The 21,707-nt window shown below is 39.9% G+C and overlaps 1 protein-coding gene and 1 long non-coding RNA gene across 23 annotated transcripts in view; one reads left to right on the top strand and one right to left on the bottom strand.

The window, feature by feature from the left end:
• The window catches only part of LOC148044938 (uncharacterized), an 82,028-nt gene that overhangs the window by 40,199 nt on the left and 20,122 nt on the right, over positions 1 to 21,707 (top strand). The gene's annotated exons all lie outside the window — the stretch shown is intronic.
• NRXN1 (neurexin 1) overlaps positions 12,979 to 21,707 on the bottom strand; it is an 828,007-nt gene continuing 819,278 nt past the window's right edge. For all 22 annotated transcript variants that reach the window (XM_087717540.1, XM_087717541.1, XM_087717547.1 and 19 more), the window contains one exon: positions 12,979 to 16,427. In XM_087717540.1, the coding sequence (XP_087573666.1) occupies positions 16,123 to 16,427 (305 nt within the window). In that variant the 3' untranslated portion in view covers positions 12,979 to 16,122. The remainder of the gene's footprint in view (positions 16,428 to 21,707) is intronic.

Raw genomic sequence — 21,707 nt, 5'->3', positions numbered from 1 at the left:
GGTTGCCAACTCAGCGAAGCAGTTGAAGTGATGTGCCAGTGCCTGGAGGCTGTCAGGGTCTGGATGGGAGCGAACAAGCTTGCACTCAATCCAGACAAGACCGAGTGGCTATTGATGTTGCCTCCCAAAGATGGTCCAGACATTCCACCTCTTAGCCTGGGGGGTGAAGTTATACACCCCTCGGAGAGGGCCTGCAATTTGGGGGTCTTCCTGGATCCACAGCTGACGCTAGAACACCACTTGTTGGCTGTGACCGGGGGGGGGGGCTTTGCTCAGGTTCGCCTGGTGCACCAGTTGCAGCCCTATCTGGACCGGGAGGCACTTCAAATAGTCACTCACGCCCTCGTCACCTCAAGACTGGATTACTGTAAGGCACTCTACATGGGGCTGCCCCTGAAGAGTGTTCGAAGACTGCAGTTGGTCCAGAATGCAGCCGTGCGAGCGATAATGGGTGTACCCAGATACACCCATGTTACAGCTATCCTCCGCGAACTGCACTGGCTCCCCATTGGTCTCCGGACCCGCTTCAAGGTGCTAGTCGTTACTTTTAAAGCCCTACATGGTATTGGACCTGGCTACCTGAGAGACCGCCTCCTGCCATTTACCTCCCAACGACCAATAAGATCACACAGGTTGGGCCTCCTCCGGGTGCCGTCAACCGGACAATGCCGGCTGGCAGTCCCCTGAGGGAGGGCCTTCTCTGTAGCTGCGCCGGCCTTATGGAACGAGCTACCCGCAGAGATCCGGACCCTTACCACTCTCCTGGCCTTCCGTAAAGTGACCAAGACCTGGCTGTTCCGGCAGGTCTGGGGCTGTTGATTAAAATCCAGCCCCACGTGATTGAATGGATGATTTTATTTTAATAATTGTATTTTTAATATTCTATGTTTTTGCTTTTGTTGTGAGCTGCCCATAGTCCCAAGGCAGTGGGCGGCATACAAATCTCCTTAAAGTTGCAAAGTTGCAAAGGTTGCTGGGCGGCTGCTTCTTGCGAGCAGGCTCCCAAAGAGCCAGGCACAGCTCATGGGCGAATGGCTATGTTGCACTGTGGCGGCAGTGCAATACAACAGCCCTGAAGTGACCACGCTCATGAGCAGCCACCCGGCAAACTCTCTTTGCAGCTGGGCACAGCACCATTCACTGACCTAGGGATATCGCCAAGCCATGTCAGTGCTTGTTCGCCGCCGCCAGGCTCCCGTGGCTTGGCACCTTCCAAATGCCAGTGAATGGCGCTCTGCATGGCTGGAGAGGGGGGTTGTATGAGTGGCTGTTCCGCTCTCACTCACCCGCCCCCCAGCCTCACAATGCATGGCCCAGCTCTCATTACAGAGCCAGGGCACCTCCGCCACTGCTGCCATCCTAGCCTGGCTTTTCCAACCTGGCGGTTTCCAACCTGAGTCTTTCCGCAGTGGCCGCTTTGGGTGCACGCTCTATAGTTGTACGCTCTGCAGGCAGCTGGCTGGGATGGCGATACCCCTAGGTCAGTGAATGGCGTTGTGCCCGGCAGCAAAGGGGGTTTGCCAGGTGGCTGCTCATGAGCGTGGTCGCTTCATGGCTGTTGTGTTGCGCTGCTGTGACAGCGCGATACAGCAATTCGCCCATGAGGCTGTGCCTGGCTGTTTGGGAGACAGCAGCCACCCGGCAACCCCCCTCTTCAGCTGGGCACAGCGCTGCTCACCAACTAGCAGTACCCCGAAGGCACCAAGTAACACAATCACCTTTGCCTCTCCCCAGGTTCCCGTGGCTTGGCACCTTTGGGATACTGCTAGGTTGGTGAGCAGTGCTCTGCCTGGCCAGAAGTGGGGGGTTGCCAAGGGGGCTTATATGCGGGGCAGGGGCTTATATTTTTGCCCACCAGAAAAATTAGGCATGGCTGTATTATGAGGACATGCCGTATTTTTGAGGAAACACGGTACCATTCCGTGGCCACTTGTATGCCAATAAGTTCTTTAGGATTAAAGTCAAGGAACACAGCCATAGAGCAAAGAGCTCAAAAATTTACTGAAGTGATATACAGTAAATTACAAGTGTGTCTACTAAAAATCTCCTGTGCCAGCAGGAATGTAGCACTTTCCTGTAGGTCTGCGCTGAAGTTTCCACTGTACTCTGAGTTCTGTTACTTTAAATATTTTTTCAGACATGAAGAAGATTGATCTAATTTTACACAAGATAAAATTGTGAGTATGCAGAAGAAACTCACAGTGCAAAGGTACCAGTGGTGGATTATTACCAGTTCGGGATGGTTCCGCAGAACCAGTAACTCTGACTGCAAACTGGTTCCTTGAAAGTAGCCCTGCCCCCTTGCCCCGGGTTAAACTGACCTTTATTTCTGCTTCCGAAGCCCAGCTGATCAGTGGCAGCAGATTGGATTGCTGCCCCTCAATTGTTTTCCTTTCTCCTTTCCTTGTTTGCAATGCGGAAATTCAATTTTTGCTAAACTCCACACACAGGTGCAGTGAAGTGGTTGTTCAGCCGGTAGGAACCCACCTCTGAAAAGTACATAAGTAAATACAATATGGAGTGCTATAGGATAATATGAAGTTTATATTAAGGTAGTAGGAGATCACACCACCACAACTTTCCACCTAAATACTGTATTTACTTCCTACTTTTGCCTACATTTTGTTCTATTTTGCCACTTAATTGTCTTTAATAATTGCTGATATTTAATAAAGACATACTAAGCTATATATTTTGCTAGCAAAACTGCAAGGCGTGGGTGCTTGTTCTGATCTGGATGTCGTGATTGACTGGGAGTGTGCTGGGTGTAAACCAAACTGGAAATTACCCACGGTAATTTTCCAGCAAGAAGCAAAACCTTAACTATTTTGGATGCATACCTTAATGCTTGCGGAAAATGGGGTGGGGGAAACAATACAAAACACTGCCAGAATGAGACAGTACTGAAATTACAGGAACTCAAAGAATCAATTACTATGAGAAAACCCTGCCAAAATGATGACTATCAGGTCACAAAGAGTTTGAAGCAACTGGATGATTGAATAGACTGAAATGTCATTCAGTCATCATCAAAAATCCTTTTAGGGTCAAACTACACATTAGAGTTATCTTAAAGATTGCTTAGAAAAAAAAACTTATTGTAGTGTGGGATTTACCTGGTGCAACAATCGTATTGCACTATGAACTGAACAAACCTCTTTCTTGTAGAAAAAAACAGTGCTCTCTCTCTCTCTCTCTCCCTCCCTCCCTCCCTCCCTCTCTCTCCCTCTCTCTTTCTCAACTCAACTTCACTTAGTGAGCCCTATAGAAGCAATCACAACTACTGCTCTTGCCTTACTGCATAAGCCAATTCAGTGTATAAGCATGCAACCTACACAAGGTTTCCTCCATAAGTCCTGCCTTCTCTTTAATTCTTTAGAGCACATCTCAAAGGTACCAATCTGAGGAAAGATGATTTACATTGTAAAGAAAAAAATTGGCTGTGATTTGAGGAGGGGTGTGTTTCATCAGTGGTGGGTTTCAAAAATTGTTCGAACCTACTCTGTGGGTGTGGCCTCCTTTGTGGGAGTGGCTTGCCGCCCATGTGACTGGATGGGAGTGGCTTGCCGCCCATGTGACCGGATATGAAGATGCCGACGATACTTGTCAGAACCACCTTAAATTACCTCTCACACAGCACTGGCATGCATAAGAATATGATGTAAGCTTGTTTTTTAAAAGGCATCTTTGGTTTGCGTTAAAACAACTTCAACACACACAATGTTCTGATTGCACCACAAACGCAGTAGTCATCCTTACCTTTCACAGAGGCATTGAGTTTTATAAATATGACCATGATAGTGTAGAATAATCATATCCAAGGACCAGTGGTGGGTTTCAAAAAATTTTGGAACCTCTTTTGTAGGTGTGGCCTGCTTTCCGGGTCCACTGGTGGAACCTCTTCTAACCAGTTCAGTAGATTTGACGAACCGGTTCTACCGAATAGGTGCAAACTGGTAGGAACCAGTGACGTGCGGTGAGCTTCATGGCCGGTGAGGCAAGCGCGAAAGCCCCGCTGAAGCCCTGGTGATGCTCTATGGTGGGCCAAGGCGGCATGGCTTTAAAAAATAAAAATAAGTGTGCCAGCCCACGCGCCAGTAGAGGCAGGTAAAACACACACACACACACACACGCACACACATTGCAAATAATTTTGAATTCCTCCCCTCTGCCCCCTCCCTCCGACCCACATACCTTCCAGCTGTGTCAAAAATGCAAGATTTGGTCTAGCCAGAGCCAGGCAGGCTAGGATAGTTGCTGCTAGAGTCACCACGTGAATGACTCTGCTTAACTGTTTTAAAAAAGCCTCTAAACAAAGTGCCCTCTGCAGGAGGAGGCAAGAGAATCACGTGCCTCCTTTGCATAAGGAATTTTTCGCCTTTTAACCCTTGGTTAACTCTGAGCAAGCGTTAAAAGGCGAAAAATTCCTTATGCAAAGAAGGTCCATAGTTCTCTTGCCTCCTCCTACAGTTAGCACTAAGCAGACTCAGAGTCACTGTGACTTGGAGTCTGGCAGCAACTACCTTGGCCTTTTTAATTATTTTAAAAATTCTTTTCTTTTCCTCATGAAACTGGTGGGGTCCCGCCTCCCCTGCCTCCCCTGCCTGCACATCCCTGGTAGGAACCCACCTCTGGGGTGCATGTATGTGTTTTAAAGCCATACCATATGAAGAACAAGATTTCTGGCCACTAAGGAAACCAGCTTTCATTCTTTTGCTCATATCAAGTTGTATCAATGAAGCTACATTTGTGTATCTTACTTTGCAATTTGTCATTGACAATAAAAAAATGGGTAAATCAGTAATGGGGAAGCCCTTTATTTTCCTTAATGACTATTGATCTGTAGCTACAGTATATGGAAGGCAGATTTGGAAACTGGGATAAAAACCCCAAGTCTAACCCCAAACAGTTCATTAACTTTACTTTGTAGAAGTGAAATGGGTGCATTGGCTAACTAATTTACATAGCTGACATGAGAACACTCCCCTACAAACACATTTGTAAAACACAATCAGACTTAATCAATTGCAGAAGAGAATTATGTACTGAATTTATTTCTTTATTTCTTCCATATGTTGGAGGAGGAGGAGGAGGAAATGGGACTGGAAATAGGTGGATGAATGTCCCAAAGGTGCTTTTTTCAAGAAGCAACTGGACTTTCTGGTTTTTCTTTGAAGACATTTTGCTTCTCATCCAAAAAGGTTCTTCAGTTCTGACTGGATAGTGGGAGGAGAGCCTTCTCAGTTGCAGCTCCGACACTATGGAACAATCTCCCCGTGGAGATCCGTACCCTCACCACCGTCCAGGCCTTCCGCACGGCCCTCAAGATCTGGCTATCCCGTCAGGCCTGGGGATAGGACTTTACTCTCTCCCCGCCCGAATGCTGAGTGAATGTTGTGCTTTTATGGTTATTTTTTTTTTTTACTCACGTTTTCTTTTATGTCTTGTCTTGCACTCCCTTCCCTCATTATTGTAAGCCGCCCTGAGTCCCCTCAGGGAAAAGGGCGGCCTATAAGTGTTTAATAAACTATAAACTATAAACTATAAACTATAAATGAAATGATTTATACTTTAGTCAGAGCTGAAGAAGCTTCTTGGATGAGAAGTGAAACTTCGAAGAAAAACTAGAAAGTCCAATTGCCACTTGAAAAAAGCACCTTTGGGACAACCATGACCTGGATGACTGAGAATCTACATAGACATTTAGATGGATGAATGAAAGTAACTTCCCAAGTATTCTCAAAACAGACTCCAGCCTTTTTCTAAAATGGCTTCCAGAGTGACTGCAAGGATGTGTTCATGATGAATCCTCATTTATTTTAATATTGTACATTCATTTATTTATTTTTAAATAAATACATTATAATAATTTCCTTCTATGTAAATTTTACTGGGCATATCAAAATAAAGACTTCAGATTTTACCTTTGTATAGGTACTGGTGTAACAGGATTATTTTTATTCAGAAGAATAAAAATGGCATCTTAATTAGGCTGTTGTAACCTCACGAATGAAGAAAAGCTTTTTCGTCCTTGAAAACTGAGAACTCAAACAAACCGAGAGATTCCTAATGCAGGAGACATACAATATGTTTTTGTATGAATTCATATATACATTTAGCCATAATTTAGCCTGTTCTGATTAGAAAAAAACATTACAGTATGTAAACAGGAAACACCAAGCAGCTTCCTTCCTAATTTTTCAAACGACTACGTATTAAGAAAAGGAAATAAATACATCGTTAAAAGCTGACAAGCTGCAGAGATGTTTTAGGCTTTGTATAAAGAAACATTTCTGTTTAAGGGTCTTGAAAGAAAATGAAAAGGTACAGTAAATGACCCAGGCCAGGAGTTTCCAAAGGGTGTGGCTGCAATGGGGCACTCCACACATTTTTTAATATGCATTGCAGCTGTCTTGCCTTTTTTGCCCATATCATGCAAATAACTGTGCCAGAGCCTCTGTATCTAGTTGGCCTTGATTGATCTAGAGAGCCAAATAGTTCATGGTTATTATTATTTGGATGGAAAACCTCAGGAGACCAAGGCTTTAGGCTAGGCTGGGCGACCATGACAAACCACTTCTGCACCATGTCAAGAAAACACTGTATGTCATGTATGTCAACAAAAAGTACAGCTCAGTTCGTCAGCTGAGTTGGAGTTAGGTGGCCAATACATTTAAATTAATGAATAATACTACCTTCAATCTGTCCTCGCAATGTGAACTATGTACAGGTATTAATCGTTTTACATTAGTTCAAAGTTACAATGGCACTGAAAAAAGTGACATGACCATTTTAAAATACTTATGACCTTTGTAGCATTCCCATGATCGTGTGTTCAAAATTCAGATGCTTGGCAACTGGTTCACATTTAATACATTGTAAAAATCAATGGCTGGCCAAGATCATATGAGCAAAAGAGGATCCTTACCAATAGTTGATAAGGTCCAGCATGCGGTATCCACTAAGTGAATTGAGGAAGCTCACAAACATGGACAAGAGTGGGTGGTAGCCCTCTTTCCCAGAATATAATATGGAAGATACACTGTCTTCCTGTGATTCCAAATATAGGGACAGCTGCAGAGGTGGGTTGCTACCGGTTCGGGTGAACTGGTAGTAAAAATTGGGACTTGCTTACCAAACTGGTAGGGATAGCAGGCTGGACACGCTCCCGAACTGGTTCCTCAGTTACCGCAGCCTTTTCTGGCTTGATTTTTAATAATTTTTAATGTTCTGCGATGCGCAGAACAATTTGCTCTCAATTGTGCATGCTTGTACAGCACACGCAAAATGCATGCGCAGCAAACTGGCAGTTATGCCGGCAGCAACCCACCCATGAACAGAAGTTATTGCTAACTTGAGTGTGATATTCTACAGACCATGGGCTACATTTGACAGGAGCTAGAACATGTTATAGGAGCATTGCAACCTCTAAAGTGACCTGTGATTTTCAAGGTGCTTGTTTTAAGTAAGAAAACTTTGATGAGCTTTTTCTGTCTTAGCAAATGTGCCCAGAGCATGCCTCTTCTGGCAGACTAGATGGGGCAGGCAGAAATAATCAAGAAGCTATCCAAATAGTTTCTTGTTTCAAATTCCTGTTCATGCCAGTGGGTAATGATAGCTTTTCCAGGTTTACACAATGCAATTAGCTTTACACATCCAATTCTATTACTCAGGCTCTTTAAATAAGCATGTCATTTGAATTCCATCATAAGGCAATGGTTTAATTCAGAAATGAGGGTTATGGGTCATATGCACGTGGAGGTTGCTGGTATGATGCCCACAGTACCCATAAGATACGCTTGCCCTGAACATCTGCTGCTAATGAGCTAGTTATAGTCTACCACACTGCAATCATTGTGTCTTTGACTTGCAAGATAGCCTAATCAGGTAAACCAGACAAGAAACATGAACAGATGAGCTAATTCTACTTTATTGTAAGGCTATATTAACATAATCTTGCAGGTCTGAAAGTAGAATTCTCCCCGTCTCCTTTATACTCTAGGAAATTAAGGAGCGTCCCCTCTAAGCCTCTTGCCCTCACCCACTATCCAGCTGCAGACTATGGTGTCTCTTATCTGACCATTCCCTAGGCAGTATCTCTGGGCCCAGTCTGCCAAGGTCATTCCCACACACCATTATGCAAGGTGATTGCTTACATTAGTTCCTGCAGTTTCCTTGACAACTTTTTAAGAAGTGATTTGCCACTACCACTTTCTTAGAGCTGAGAGAGAGTTTGTATAACTGGGGCAAAATCACCCAGCTGGCTTCATCCCAAAGGCAAGACTAGAACTCATAATGCCCCAGTTTCAACTCTGCTGCATATAAAACTCAGTGTCCTTTGAGTCTCTAACATCAAGCAAATGAATCAATGTCAATGAATATTATAAAACATTATGTTCATCTAAAGCATATTATAATGCCCATCTGTATTAACAATATGCATGAACAGTTTCTATTTATAATTAATTAGACAATGTGAATCAATAAGATGCATTTAAGCATATCTGCCTTCATGTTGATGGGTAGGTTCTAAGAAATAAGAAAGGCTTTTAATGCAATGCATTACATCGATAGGAACATGTTATAGGAGAAGTGCAACCTCTAAAGTGACCTGTGATTTTCAAGGTGCTTGTTTCAAGTAAGAAAACTTTTGAAAGCTTAGGCTTGTTTTAATGGAATCTCTGCCTACATAGATGCAGGCTCTTCGACAGCTGCCTAAAACCAAACATGACTCTTTTATAAGCAAGATTCTTACAGAGCCCTGTGCAGCACATCCAATTTTTGACAGAATTGGATGCGGTTACAAATATTGCAGCAAATGAATGAATGTACCCCCACGTGTCTTAAGGCAGAGATTTTCTGTTTTTCTTTCTATACATTCAGTGCTCCTTTGTGGAGCTAGATTCTCCACATTGATAATAGAGAAATTTCAGTTGGCAGTGAACATGACTGTTTCTGGACTCTTCACTAATCTTGGTTCCAACCCTTACAAATCTTTCTTTACAGAATTTCTTAACACTTTGAAACACTTTTAATTCCTCACTGAATTTATTATTTGCCCCTTCCTCAGTCACAGGGCTGGAAGGGATCTTGGAGGTCTTCTAGTGCAACTGCCTGTATAAGGCAGAAGTCATTATGTAAATGGTTGTCCAGTCTATTCACGAAAACGTCCAGCAATGGGGCATCCATAACTCCATGAGGTATGGTGTTTGATTGATTTCACTGTTAGGAAGTTCCTCCTTATTTCTAGAGTCAATCTCCTTCTGATGAGCTTTCACCTGTTGCTTCTTATCCTACTCTCAGGTCTATGGGGAGTAAATCAGCATTCTGTGATAGCCCTTTAGTTATTGGAAGACTGCTATCATGTGTCTCCTGAGTCTTCTCATCTAAGCACACCTAGTTCCCTTAGCTGTTGATCATATGATTTAGTCTCCAGATCCCTTATCATCTTTGGTACTGTTCTCTGAATTCTTTCTAGAGTATCGGAATTTTTTGCTTTTGTATCATTGTGACCAGAACTGGACTCAGTATTCTAAGGGTAGCCTCAATAGTGCAATATAGAACAGTACTATTGCTTCTCAAATTGTGATGCTACTTCTCTGTTGATGCAGTCTAGGCATATGTTGGGTTTTTTGGCAGCTGAAGGACACTGTTGACTGATAATTAAGCAGTGATCCACCAGGCCACCAAGATCCCTCTCACAAGGCACTACTGTTGAGCCAGGCACTGCCTATTCTATATGTCTATGGAGATTCTCAGTCATCCAGATTTTGATTGTCCCAAATATACTTTTTCAAGAGGCAACTGGATTTTCTTGCTTTTTCTTTGAAGATGTTTTGCTTCTCATCTAAGATGTTTCTTCAGCTCTTGTGGGGAATGGAAGTATCTATATTCCTTGCAGGCAGCAGCTCATTTGCGTCCTTTTACAGAGTCATTGAGGCCACCTGGATGTTTTTCTGTGTCCTCAGGGTCACCTGAGTAATGTAAATGAATGTGGAATCTTCTTGGAACTGCTAAAAGACTGTGCTGTGGAGCTGTGCCCCTTGCAGGATGCTCCTCTCTGCCCCATTGTCAAACACAGACATAGGCCATTGGAGATGAACCTGTGCCATCTGCATTTCAAACCGTTCACACTACTGCACCATTCAAAGGATGTTCATCCCAAAGTGCATAGCTAAATGTATGCAAATGTAAATGACCATCTGTCTGCAAGGAATATAAATCCTTCAATTCCCCACCATCCACTTAGAGCTAAAGAAGCTTCTTGAAACGTCAAAGAAAAACAAGAAGGTCCAGTTGCCTCTTGAAATAGCCTAGGTGCCTATTCTATACCTATGCATTTGATTTTTCCTGCCTAAGTCCAGGACCTTCATCACTGAAACGTATCTTCTTGGATAAAGTCCAATGCTGAAGTTTGTTAAGATCCTTTTGAATTTTGATCTGATGAGCAACCTTTCATCTAAGCCATTTATGAAAATAATTGAAGATCGCTGGGACCAAGATGTTCAAATTAATCAATAATTTTCTAGTTTCCAAAATTAGACAGAAATCCAGGTGAGGAACGATAAAATCAGAATAGTGCAATTACATTACTTAGAACTATGTTCTACTCATGTATTTTAGAATTGGTTAGATCATTTAGCCAATGCATTTCACTGCTAAGGGGAGAGCAATGGGAAAGTTACAATATAGAGATGTATATTCTTCCAACTTCACAAGAATGCAAGGAAAATGGACAAGAGTGTCCTTATAAATAGATTTTTCAATTGAATACAGATAGTCTTTGACTTATGACCACAATTGAGCCCAACATTTTTGTTGCTGAGTTAAGTGAATTTTGCCCCACTTTACGGCCTTTCTGCCACAGTTGTTCACTGCAGTTGTTAAGTTAGTAATAGGGTTTAAGTGAATTTGGCTTCCCCATTGACTTTGTTTGTCAGAAGGTCGCAAAAGGTGATTGCGCAATCCCAGGACAACGGTCATAAATATGAGTTAGCATCTGAATTTTGATCACATGACCATCAGGATGCTTTGACAGTTGCATGTGTGAAAAACAATCATAAGTCACTTTTTCCAGTGCTGTTGTAACTTAAAACGGCCACTACATGAACTGTTGTAAGTCAAGGACTACCGGTAGATTGTATGTGCTGGAATTTCTGTATGGTGAACTTAACATTTCTTCTAACACATGCTAAAAATCCGAGCTCTAACTTTCTCATTTATGAGAATAAACATTTCCAGTCAAATTAGCAAAGAAGGAAGTCTGACATTTGCTTCCAAATCATATCCATTTTAAGTCTAAACTCATTAGAAAGCTCCATGTCTTGGTAGTTAAGAATGGACTCTTGTTTGGAAATCCTGTATTGGCACCAAGATGAGCCGTACATGACAGTCATTTAGAGTTCAACATATTTTTCATACTTCCAAGGAAATGTCAGTCTCTGTACTTGACTGGTGAATTGTGTCTGATTTGGCACATTGTGGCATGAACAGTTCCAGCTTCATAAATTACATTAAGTACAAATCTGCATAATGGCTTTACTATGTTGCAGCCCAGATTTCAGAGTCCTAGCTGGTACATAGCTAGGATTTATGTACAATGAGCAGCTGTTTAACATCAGAATTGCATGACAAAAATGGAATAAACTAGGAGTTGCTAGTAATGATAAGTACTATAGTTACAATACTGTCCCCAACTATTGCAAACATAGGAGTCACTTTATCTTTTTAGGATCATAGAATTTAGAAGGGATTAAAGACACTTAGGAATAGGATTTAAGATTTATAAACTTTTCCATAGTGCTTTACAGCATTCTCCGAGTGGTTTACAAAGACATCATTTAGATTTTCATTTTACCGACCTCGGAAGGATGGAATGCTGAGTCAACCTCAAGCCCCATCAGGGTTGAACTTCTGGCTGTTAGTTCATTTCATTGCCTGATGTAGGGAATCTAAGGCTAAGAGATGGCTTGTGCTTAAAGATGACCATTAGTAAAAGTCTGAATTATCTGTAGATACAATTCTGCAGTTTTATAGTCCAAGTTTCCATTCGTTGCAATAAGACTTTTCTGTTCCTATAATTGAAATCACTCATCATTAGTTTTATTTTATTTTATGAGATGAGAGATCAGGGCAGTTTTGAAGAAGATTGTCTTTTCTGCCTGCAACTTGATCCACATTAATTTGAGTCCATGTAATCAGCCGATCAGTTTGAGCAGGCTATGATTAATCACCCCTAATACAAAGATTGAGTTGAGACACCTCAATAAGTTATAAAGTTGCTTGTTTGATTATGCTTCAGTGCATTCTATGACTCCAGCCATAGTACTTTTTAAACTCTAATTTATGACTTAGTGTTATTCAGCAAACTCAATAAATTGTATTTCATTTTGTAAACTGTGAACATAGCGATGTGTGAATCAAATCAAAACCTTTTATTAAGAACAAACTATCAAGATATGGCTAATATGGTTTCTCTTATATTTTCAATAGTCGTCACCTGCTTTTTTAATATGAGTTTCTGCAGGTCTGCTTCATATATAATAATTTAGAGGAAAATTAGGAGAATTTAAACTAATTTGGGGTCTACACAAATTTCAGGGAGTGTCCCCATAGAACAGGGGTGTCAAAGTCGTGGTGTCATGTTGTCATCAGGTGATATATTGTGATTTTTTCCCCTTTGCTAAACCAGAGGTGGGTGTGGCCAGTGGCCCGCAGGCCATGAGTTTGACACCCCTGCCCTAGGCAGTCAAACATGCCTTTTTCTGTTGTTTCTATGATTGGACAGTTGAAGCCCTGCTCCTTTTTCATGTATTCTATCCATTCAATTCCATATAACGACACATGTAAAAACAGGTGATGCCTTGATCACACAGTTGTGGCCACAGCCTCAACTCTTTTGACCTCTCTCTCTGGAATGATGATTAGGATGATAGCAGATTTAACAGTGCAAAGAGCTGAAAAATAATGAGCCACCAATTGTATTAAGAAACATTTTATTAACAAAACGGTAATTTCCACTTGCTTAGCATTTCCAATAATGGATAAATTGGCCTTGCAACAATTAAAAAAAATTGTAAATATCTATCACAGAAAGCACTATAAGGTTAAGGGCTTCTGACCTTTTTTTAATAATTTGGGAATGAATAATTTCACATATTCTTTTAGTGTTTTGTTAAAAAAAAGACAACACAATACGGTAATAAAAAAAACCAACCCATAGCCATCTCATCCCAGCAGAATCCTAGGTGTGTTTATGCAGAAGTAGTCCCAAAGACTTAAATAGGACTGATCCCTTCCCCCCTAATTATGCATAGGATTGCAGCGTTAGTCAAACAAATTAGATTATTATAGAGATGGTATTAATGAATTTGTTATGCAATTTTGAAAAAAAAGAATAGTGTTTTAATATAGCTACTGCAAACATTTGATAAATGCAAAAACTTGTTGCTCATTATTAAATCACAAAATCAACAAGGAAGAGCAGGAGTAACTCCTCAAAAAACAAGTTGAAATATCTTTGCTAGAAGTAGCAATCTCCCATCACTTACCCCTTAAAGTAAGTATGTTAATTGCTTGGAGGAAAGTTGGGTAACAAAGTGAGTATATGAAGACACATATGAACCTTGCCATCAGTGAATACAAAAGCTGAAATTATCTCTCTCTCTCTCTCTCCTGATGATGAATATCCATTTTTCACTGATGGCTTGCCAGGTTTCTGCCATTGTTATAATGCAGGATGAACCTATTCCTGCCCTCCCCTCAGCAAAAGGTGGTAGATACAAGCACAATTGGTCAAATTATTTCAGATTATCTTGAGCGCAACATAGCCTTCCGATAGTCACATGCATCGTCCTTTCTTCTCTCATAAGCCCTTGATAAAAAGCACATTATACAAATCATTTAGCAGTGTTCTACTGTATTTCTAACGTATTGCTCTGTTGAACACCAGTTCCCAGTCTTTTGCCGTAACAGCAGCAAACAGTATACAAGAAAATACAGTGCCTTGTTGATTAAAGCTAATTTTAAATCCCTTTTTTCCTGTCTGTAAAGTGTGAACAATTCTACTGCTCCCAGGAGGCCTTCTAGGATAAGGCGGATTTTCTACTGAACTATCTTTCCATGTAATGTACTTGTATCTCTCTAAGTAAGATGCTACAGAATGACATATCATTGGGAACCCAGTGCAGCAGTCACTTTGTTGTTGTTAAAAACAAAACAAAACGTGCAAATCTGTAATATAAGCATGTATATATATATAAACCAGAATGTTTGCAATGCTTATACATATATCTTTGCAGAGAATCTTAGATATATATATATTAACCAAACCATTGTACTCATTACCTTAGAAGAAGAAATTCTATTCAAGCTCAGGGTAAGAACTGGGTAACTAAAAACAAATTAAAAGGAGAATCATTCCACATTTGACAAAAGGTGCAACTTTTGTTCTTGTTTTGTACAGTTTACGTTGAGAACATTAGTATTTTTCCCAACTTGGGTTGCTTTACTGAGAGGAGCTAGAGTACTTTAAAGGGCAGATTTCTGAATTTCTTTACCAACCAGCTCTCTAATGATATACTACAAATAAAAAGCAAATGATAATAAAAGTTAAGGTGAAAGATATCATGGAATTCAACCTTTCTTCTCAATTCCTGGACAAGTAGCCAGAAAGTTGAAACAGAGTGTAAAGGTCACTTAAATCAGCAGTTGTTGGATTTAATGGGGTAGGAAGAGAAAGGGAGCTGAAATCACACAATTGTGATCGATCTTGCTAATGTATCATAGGAGAGGATAGACAATTGGAGAAGAAAATTATGAAGTTTATATCTATATATATTTGCTTTCTAAAGTCCACTTCTTTCATACAAACTACTAAAACTGAACTGCAAAAGAAGAGAGGCTGTACAAGTTAAGAAGAAAATTAGCTGACTCTTATATACATTCATACACATCCTGTTTAGTATATTTACTACACTGTAAATTAAAATCAAACCCAGGAAGGAAGGGAAGAAGGGAGGGAGGGAGGGAGGAAGGAAGACAAGAAGGGAATAAAAAGTGTGGCAGTTTCTCATGGCTGTAAAAGTAAACAGAAATGTTGGTTGCTCCAGATGTCATAAAACATTCTATACCTAGCAACACTTAGAACATTGAGTTTACCAAAAATGGTTGAAGAGCAGATATAGTTTGCATTTTCTATACAACAGGCTAGAAAACATCACTTATCACAGTCCAGAAAGCACATATAGATGTGTTTTTAATATAAACATAGGTAATAACATACTAAGCGTGCATGATTTTTTTTATTCCAATGATCGCATCTTTGCCCTCAGTTTAGGATTTGTTGGTAAATGGTGTGTGAAAATAAGCCTTATATTTCATGTATTTTGTTTCTTTGTTTATTGTTGTTTTTTTTTTGAAAATAAGGCCGCTATATTTTTTTTCCTCACAACCAGAAAGGGGCTTTTTTCAAAAATGTTTTCTTCTTCTGTTTTTAAATGTGGTTTATTCAGAAAAGCCAGCACTTTACTTCAAACCCAAGCTCCAATCATTGTTTTGTTGCACCAGTTGGCAAGCTCAGTTTCAACCTTTGCTTTTTGAGGGCTTGTGTCGAATGGCAAAGTCTTGTCAGGTAATCAGGTTGACTTACTCCTCAGGAAAGTGCTAGCACTTTGGCTAAATCCAGACTCATAGGTAGCTTCTTTACTGTGGGTGTGTGCATGATTTCATCTTTTCTTTGTTTCAGTTTGTCACCATTTGTGTTGTGCTGGGTGATGTTTTGGAGTAATACTCTTTGCCTTATGAGTGTGCAGTAGTACCAACATCTTCTTCAGAAACATTCCAGCAACATAAAGATGGCAGAGTAAATGAAAACACTGTGAACGTAAGGGGGTTTACTGACTCCCGTTTCAGAGAAACCAGAGTATGAAATGCTTATTTCATTTTTTGTCATTCCTTGTTTTGTTAAGAAGTCTTTCCTTTCTATTTGCATTCCCCATATTCCTTTCCCCATTTTTTAAACTTTGTATGTGCTTCATAAAAAGTAAAGTAAATAAGTTTTGTTTTATGTCTCAGATAAAATGAAGACTATTTCTATACAATTGTTCTTTCCAGTTGTTGGGATCAGACATAGTACTCCTTATCCTTGTTTTTCTTGTTTTTGCTGGAGCTTTTAGAGCTGTTGGGTTGCTTTTCCTTAATCACAGCCCCGTTGGACTGTGCTGAGTTACTGATGTAGTTTCGACTCTCATCAACATGATAGGAGCCTTCATCTCGGTTCCTGTACTTGTACATAGCGTAGAGGAGGATGAGAATGCACAGAGCAGCTGCTGCTACGATCCCAACCACCATGCCAGTCGTGCTGCTGGATTCCCGAACCACCTCTTCTGAACTTGGATATCCTCCCCGTCCTGGTTTGGTGGGACTCGCTGTAAGCAGATGATAAAAAAAACAAAAACATTTATGTAATGCAAAGTAGAAAAATCACCTAAACATTTTCTAACTGTAACTCTATTGCTTTGGAAAGCTGGTTTCATTTTAGGATTCTGGAATCAATCCCGGAAAGTTGGGCAAATCAGTTTTCTCTCTGCCTCACCATTTCCCAAGGAACTATCTGGTTCAGAGAATCAACTTTGCATTATGCTGATCTGACTACCTAGAACTTTATAATCTGTTTAGAAAAGGCATTTATTGCAGTCTTTCAAAAACTGCACAATTTCATTATGCTACTAGAGAACGAATATTAGATTCTGCAAGTCTATTGCATATGATCTTTGACACTTATTAAAAAAATAAAAATCTTGAAATCAGTAAAATAACCATTAGAATATAAATGCTTATACATGCAAAGAAAGCATTTATTACTGGTGGAAATATAATATATGAGGAATAAATATTCTACCACTGTATGTATGTATGTATGTATGTATGTATGTATGTATGTATGTATGTATGTATGTATGTATTTAAAAAAACACAAGAAAAAAATTAAAGTGGATAGGAGCAAGAAAAGTGTAAGAATGGCTTGGAAAAGATAAAAATATGATAAAGAAGAGTGTGCATCACACATTTTAGGGAGGAAAAGAGACGGAAAACCCTTGAAAGAAAGGGCAGACTCAACCAAAGCATTTCCAGTGAAGCAAAGGAGTTCCATCAAAGAAGAAAAGTGTAAGAGAGAAAAAGAAAAGCACAGCAGTGCATATGGGGGAAGAAGAAGAGAGACCAGTGCTAAGAAATGAGCAAGTAAACCAAATAAATGTTGGGGCAAGGGAGGCAACTTTACAATTTAGAAGGTGAAATGCATGTGGAAATTCCCAATATTAGTTTCAGCCCTCAGGAAAGCGACAGCAGCAACAGTAGATAACTGCATCCACTTTACTACCACTATCACTGTTTCTCCTCTTTCTCCTCCCTTCTTCCATCCTCTCAAGCACGAAGAATAGCTACTGTTTTTATTTTAAGTCTAAAAAACTCCCTTGTTCTCTGCTCTTCTTTGTTTTAGATACTTAATGAACATTAAAAGTATTTCTTTCCAGTCTAATAAACATTCAGCTCTGACATACACTTTGCCCTGCACTTGTGTTTTGGCCTGTCCCCCTGTCTTCTCCAGAAGAAAGCCACGAGACTTATTTAAAATGTCTTCCGAGGCTCAGTAGAATAGTAACAGGAGACAGGGTCCTCCAGGTGATACTTTTCTGGAGATGCCATTTATGGATCCCCAACAAGGAATCAAGATAATTATAAAGAAAGCTTTGGCTGAAGAAGCAGTATGACATCCACTTCAGCTTGGTAAGTTTTCCAACAACATGCTTAGATGATGATCTACCTTAAGTCTACATAGATTTTTCTCAGGTTTTCTCTTCTAGGATTTTCTAGCCAGCAAACTCTAAGCTTCCATTTCTGAGTTTAGGATGAACTAAGGTGGTTAGAAACTACATCTTTCTTTTAATTTGATTCTTCATTCTATGCCCAGTATTATGTGGAAATTCATCTGAGCTGGATATGTCAACAATTGTTTCATAATTCGCTATGACAGGATAACTCTATAGGAACAGCTATAGAAAATGAAAATAGGAGAATTATCATGCCGAATGTGATTCTGGAAATTACTTTCTGTTCAAGGAAGAATGGAACATGCTGAAAAGAGATGATGCTACCTGACAGGCTAAATATCATCTTTTGAATGTAGGCATTTTATGCAAATGCTGTCAATTAGATTTCTATTAATTGGCAGTAAAAAACAACTTTCAAACTTATTTTACAGTAAAATGTTACAATGAATACCAGGTATAAAGATATAAAACTGAAAAATTTTACTTTTTCTTAAAAATAATCTGAAATTGCTGGCATTGTTTCACTTTAAGCAACGTTTCACAATCATCTCACTCCATCTGTTTCAAGAATACAGAACCACTTAATTAACTTGAAGCTGTTCCAGGCATTGTCAGAGCAGTAGCTTCTAATATCGGCTGTGGGAAATGGGGTGGAAACTGCAATGAAGACACTGTTTTTTTTAAATTGCCTTAATAAAAGACAAATAACTTTTTTCAATATTATCAATATTGGTTGTTTTTCACAACAACATATCTAGTATAAAGAACACGCCAGAAATACTACATGAATGTAATCATGAATTGGACATTTTCATAGGTAAAGCTCTATTCATCTCTACAGAATCGAAATAAATCTTAAAGAGAAGTGAAGAGTTTTTGTAATAGCCATGTCTATGATGGGGGAATGGCTATGGTCAAACCAGTCAATGTGTGAAAAGAACATTGCACCATTGTGATAAGGGCCTCCCTTTTCTACACATACATCGTGACAATGCATGCCATTTCAAAGGGGTAGAGCAGCTGCAGATGCCCCTACTTGAGTATTACTTTTATTGAAAAGATGGGAAAACATAGTTGCCATAAATAATAAGATACATAATATATAAAGAAGAAACTAGTCTCTTTAGTGCCAGTTATGCCACCTGGAGTTTTTCTTCATGTGTCTGAAATAAACTGTAAATTTTATCAGTTTTTCAACATTCTTGAGAAGCTGTTCTGTGATGTTAGAGCTACTCCAGTGCAGTGGTGGGATAAGACCGGGCGTACCGGTGTCTGCTGGGAGCACCAGGTACCGTTCCGGTACGGTGCTCTGGAGGGCCCCCCTGCCCGCTCTTCTTACCGCTATTTGAATTGATTGGGGCTTTTGCGTGCACGCACAGAGTGTATGGTGCTTGAACGATGCTCCGAGCAGCTGGAGCGCTGTAGGCGGTAAGTACACATGTACGCTGCGCGTCTGCTGCACACATTCACGTGGTAGATGTCAGCCCCCATTGCAGCATACTGGTTGCAACGGGATCCGGAACCCACCACTGCTCCAGTGGCACAGTAAGTCTACACTTATATTATCCAGCCCATACACTTGAATGTTTAACTTCAATGAATGCACTATAACTGAAGTTATATGAACCTTGCTGCAGCCATTAAACTGTCAAGCAAGTCTGAATCAGACTTTGATTAAATTTGCTCACAGGATGCTCACAAAACATCTGTTTAAAAACAGCAGTCTACTTTGGTTTTCTACTTGATTAAACTGTTATAGCCTTTCCTGAGAAATAGAAAACTTTGTAATTGATAATTATTTTGTAATGTGGGTGATAGGACATGTTGGCAAAATAATTTTCATAGTTTCCTGAATGCAAACATATTTTCAGGCTGTTAAAACTTATTCCTTAAAAAGGATTGCTAATAACTTCCTGACAGAAATGCAATGAATACTGAGCAGTGCCTGCCAGCATATCTTTATTACTCTGGGGGAGGGAGGACACTATTTAAAAGACTGTTTTATTGTATGTTGAAAAGAAACCAAAATAATATCGTACCTTATTATTGTCCAAGCAATGGCAGATGAAAAACTGGTAACTAGTCCAGTTCTATAGATTTAAGATGATCAAATGAACAGATTGGAAAGAATCTCTTGTGACTGTGATAGAAAGGAACACCTGCAAGTACTAAAGCTGTTTGTTTGGCTGTGTGGATGGTTTGGCTGAGGGTAAGTGGAAAATCATACAATTTAGTTTCTGAGAGTGGAATGGAAATACTATTAAACAGGCAGTCTGTCTACAGTGCGCTATTTTGCATATCATCAGTGAGATGGGTATGCTGCACTTGTTTTCATTCAGTGTTCTCTCTCTGCTCCCACTATTATGCAACTTTCTGAATTATATTGTAGACCCTATTGGGCGGGATTGATTTTGTATTCCTGTTTGCATTTCTGTAGCCATGAAATAACTTATGCAGAACAGTTACTCTTGTTTAGACTTTTCCACTACATATTACAGGCTTATTATAATTCTTGGCAGTTCTTTCAGGAGGAAATAAAAGACTATTGCCAATGTCCATTGTTCATTAATGCTGTGAAAAGAAAATGGGAATTGCAGATTCCTGGAGTGTTTGAGAATTGAGATTAGCAAAAGCTTTTATTAACAAAAATACAGTTTAAGACCTTTTCTTGGTTCATATTCATGCTTTTGCATATATCAAATGGAAATGGGGGGATTAGAAAATTATTCACAAGATTACATACATTTTCTCTGCCTATTTACTCATCAACTTTTTACATGGGGGTATGAGTGGAATTTCTTATTAGTAGAATCTCTGGTAGGCTTTCAATCTGGGAACAGCTGGATACTAAAAAGTTTTCTGAGATTTCTCACCTTATCTAAACTTCATTTCATTTGGACAGTTATACTCCAGGACTTCTTAGCATTATATGTCTGCAATATATATCCTCTGATGATTTTACTGTTATTGAAATCTTTAAATAGAGTTGGGGCAAAATTATGGTACTAGATAGATTTAAGTCTTATGAAAGGGAATTATTCTTTATGTTTTTAAAAAAGGAACTGGGAGCTACAAAATCTCCCCCCACCTCTTATTAGTATTTGTGATTTTGGAAATTAGCATTTTGAATCAGGGAATATAAAGTGATGATTGATTGCTGATATAATGTTCTAATATCTCAGGGGTGTTCCAATATCTCTGGGGTTGCTACAAAGAAGAGGGGGTTAAACTATTCTCCAAGGCACCTGAGGGTAGAACAAGAAGCAATGGGTGGAAACTAATGAAGGAGAGAAGCAACATAGAACTGAGTAGAAATTTCCTGACAGTTAGAACAATTAATCAGTTCGACAGCTTGTCTCCAGAGGTTATGAATGCCCCAAAACTGGAAGTCTTTAAGAAGATGTTGGATAGCCATTTGTCTGAAATGGTATAGGATTTCCTGCCTAGGCAGGGTATTGGATCCCCAAGGTCCCTTCCAACTCTGCTATTGTATTGTATTGTATTGTATTGTATTGTATTGTATTGTATTGTATTGTATTGTATTGTATTGCATTGCATTGCATTGCATTGCATTGCATTGTATAAATAGGTAATGCTGGAAAGACCTGGAGTACAAGATAACACTAAGGCACTGATCATAGCAGCATAAGAACAGGCACTAAGCATCAGATGCATAGAAGCAAGAGTCTACCTTACAACTACAGACAGGACACAAGGTAGAGACTATGCAGAGAGGGGATGAAATCCCCTGGAACACCTTTTTAGATGAACACCCTTGGAATGGTGTGGGAGTAGGAATGGATTTCCAGAGGACAAAAAAAAATTGCGGATTACAGGAAGCAGGAGCACTACTCAGGTGATCCTGAGGACACAGAT

The sequence above is a fragment of the Thamnophis sirtalis genome, unplaced genomic scaffold (assembly GCF_051295495.1).
Source record: "Thamnophis sirtalis isolate CommonGarterSnake01/CBP01778 unplaced genomic scaffold, rThaSir2_p1.2 scaffold_6, whole genome shotgun sequence".
NCBI classification, from domain to species: Eukaryota; Metazoa; Chordata; class Lepidosauria; order Squamata; family Natricidae; genus Thamnophis; species Thamnophis sirtalis.
Note: the sequence above shows the minus strand (reverse complement) of the source record. Positions and strands in the feature narration are given on the sequence as shown.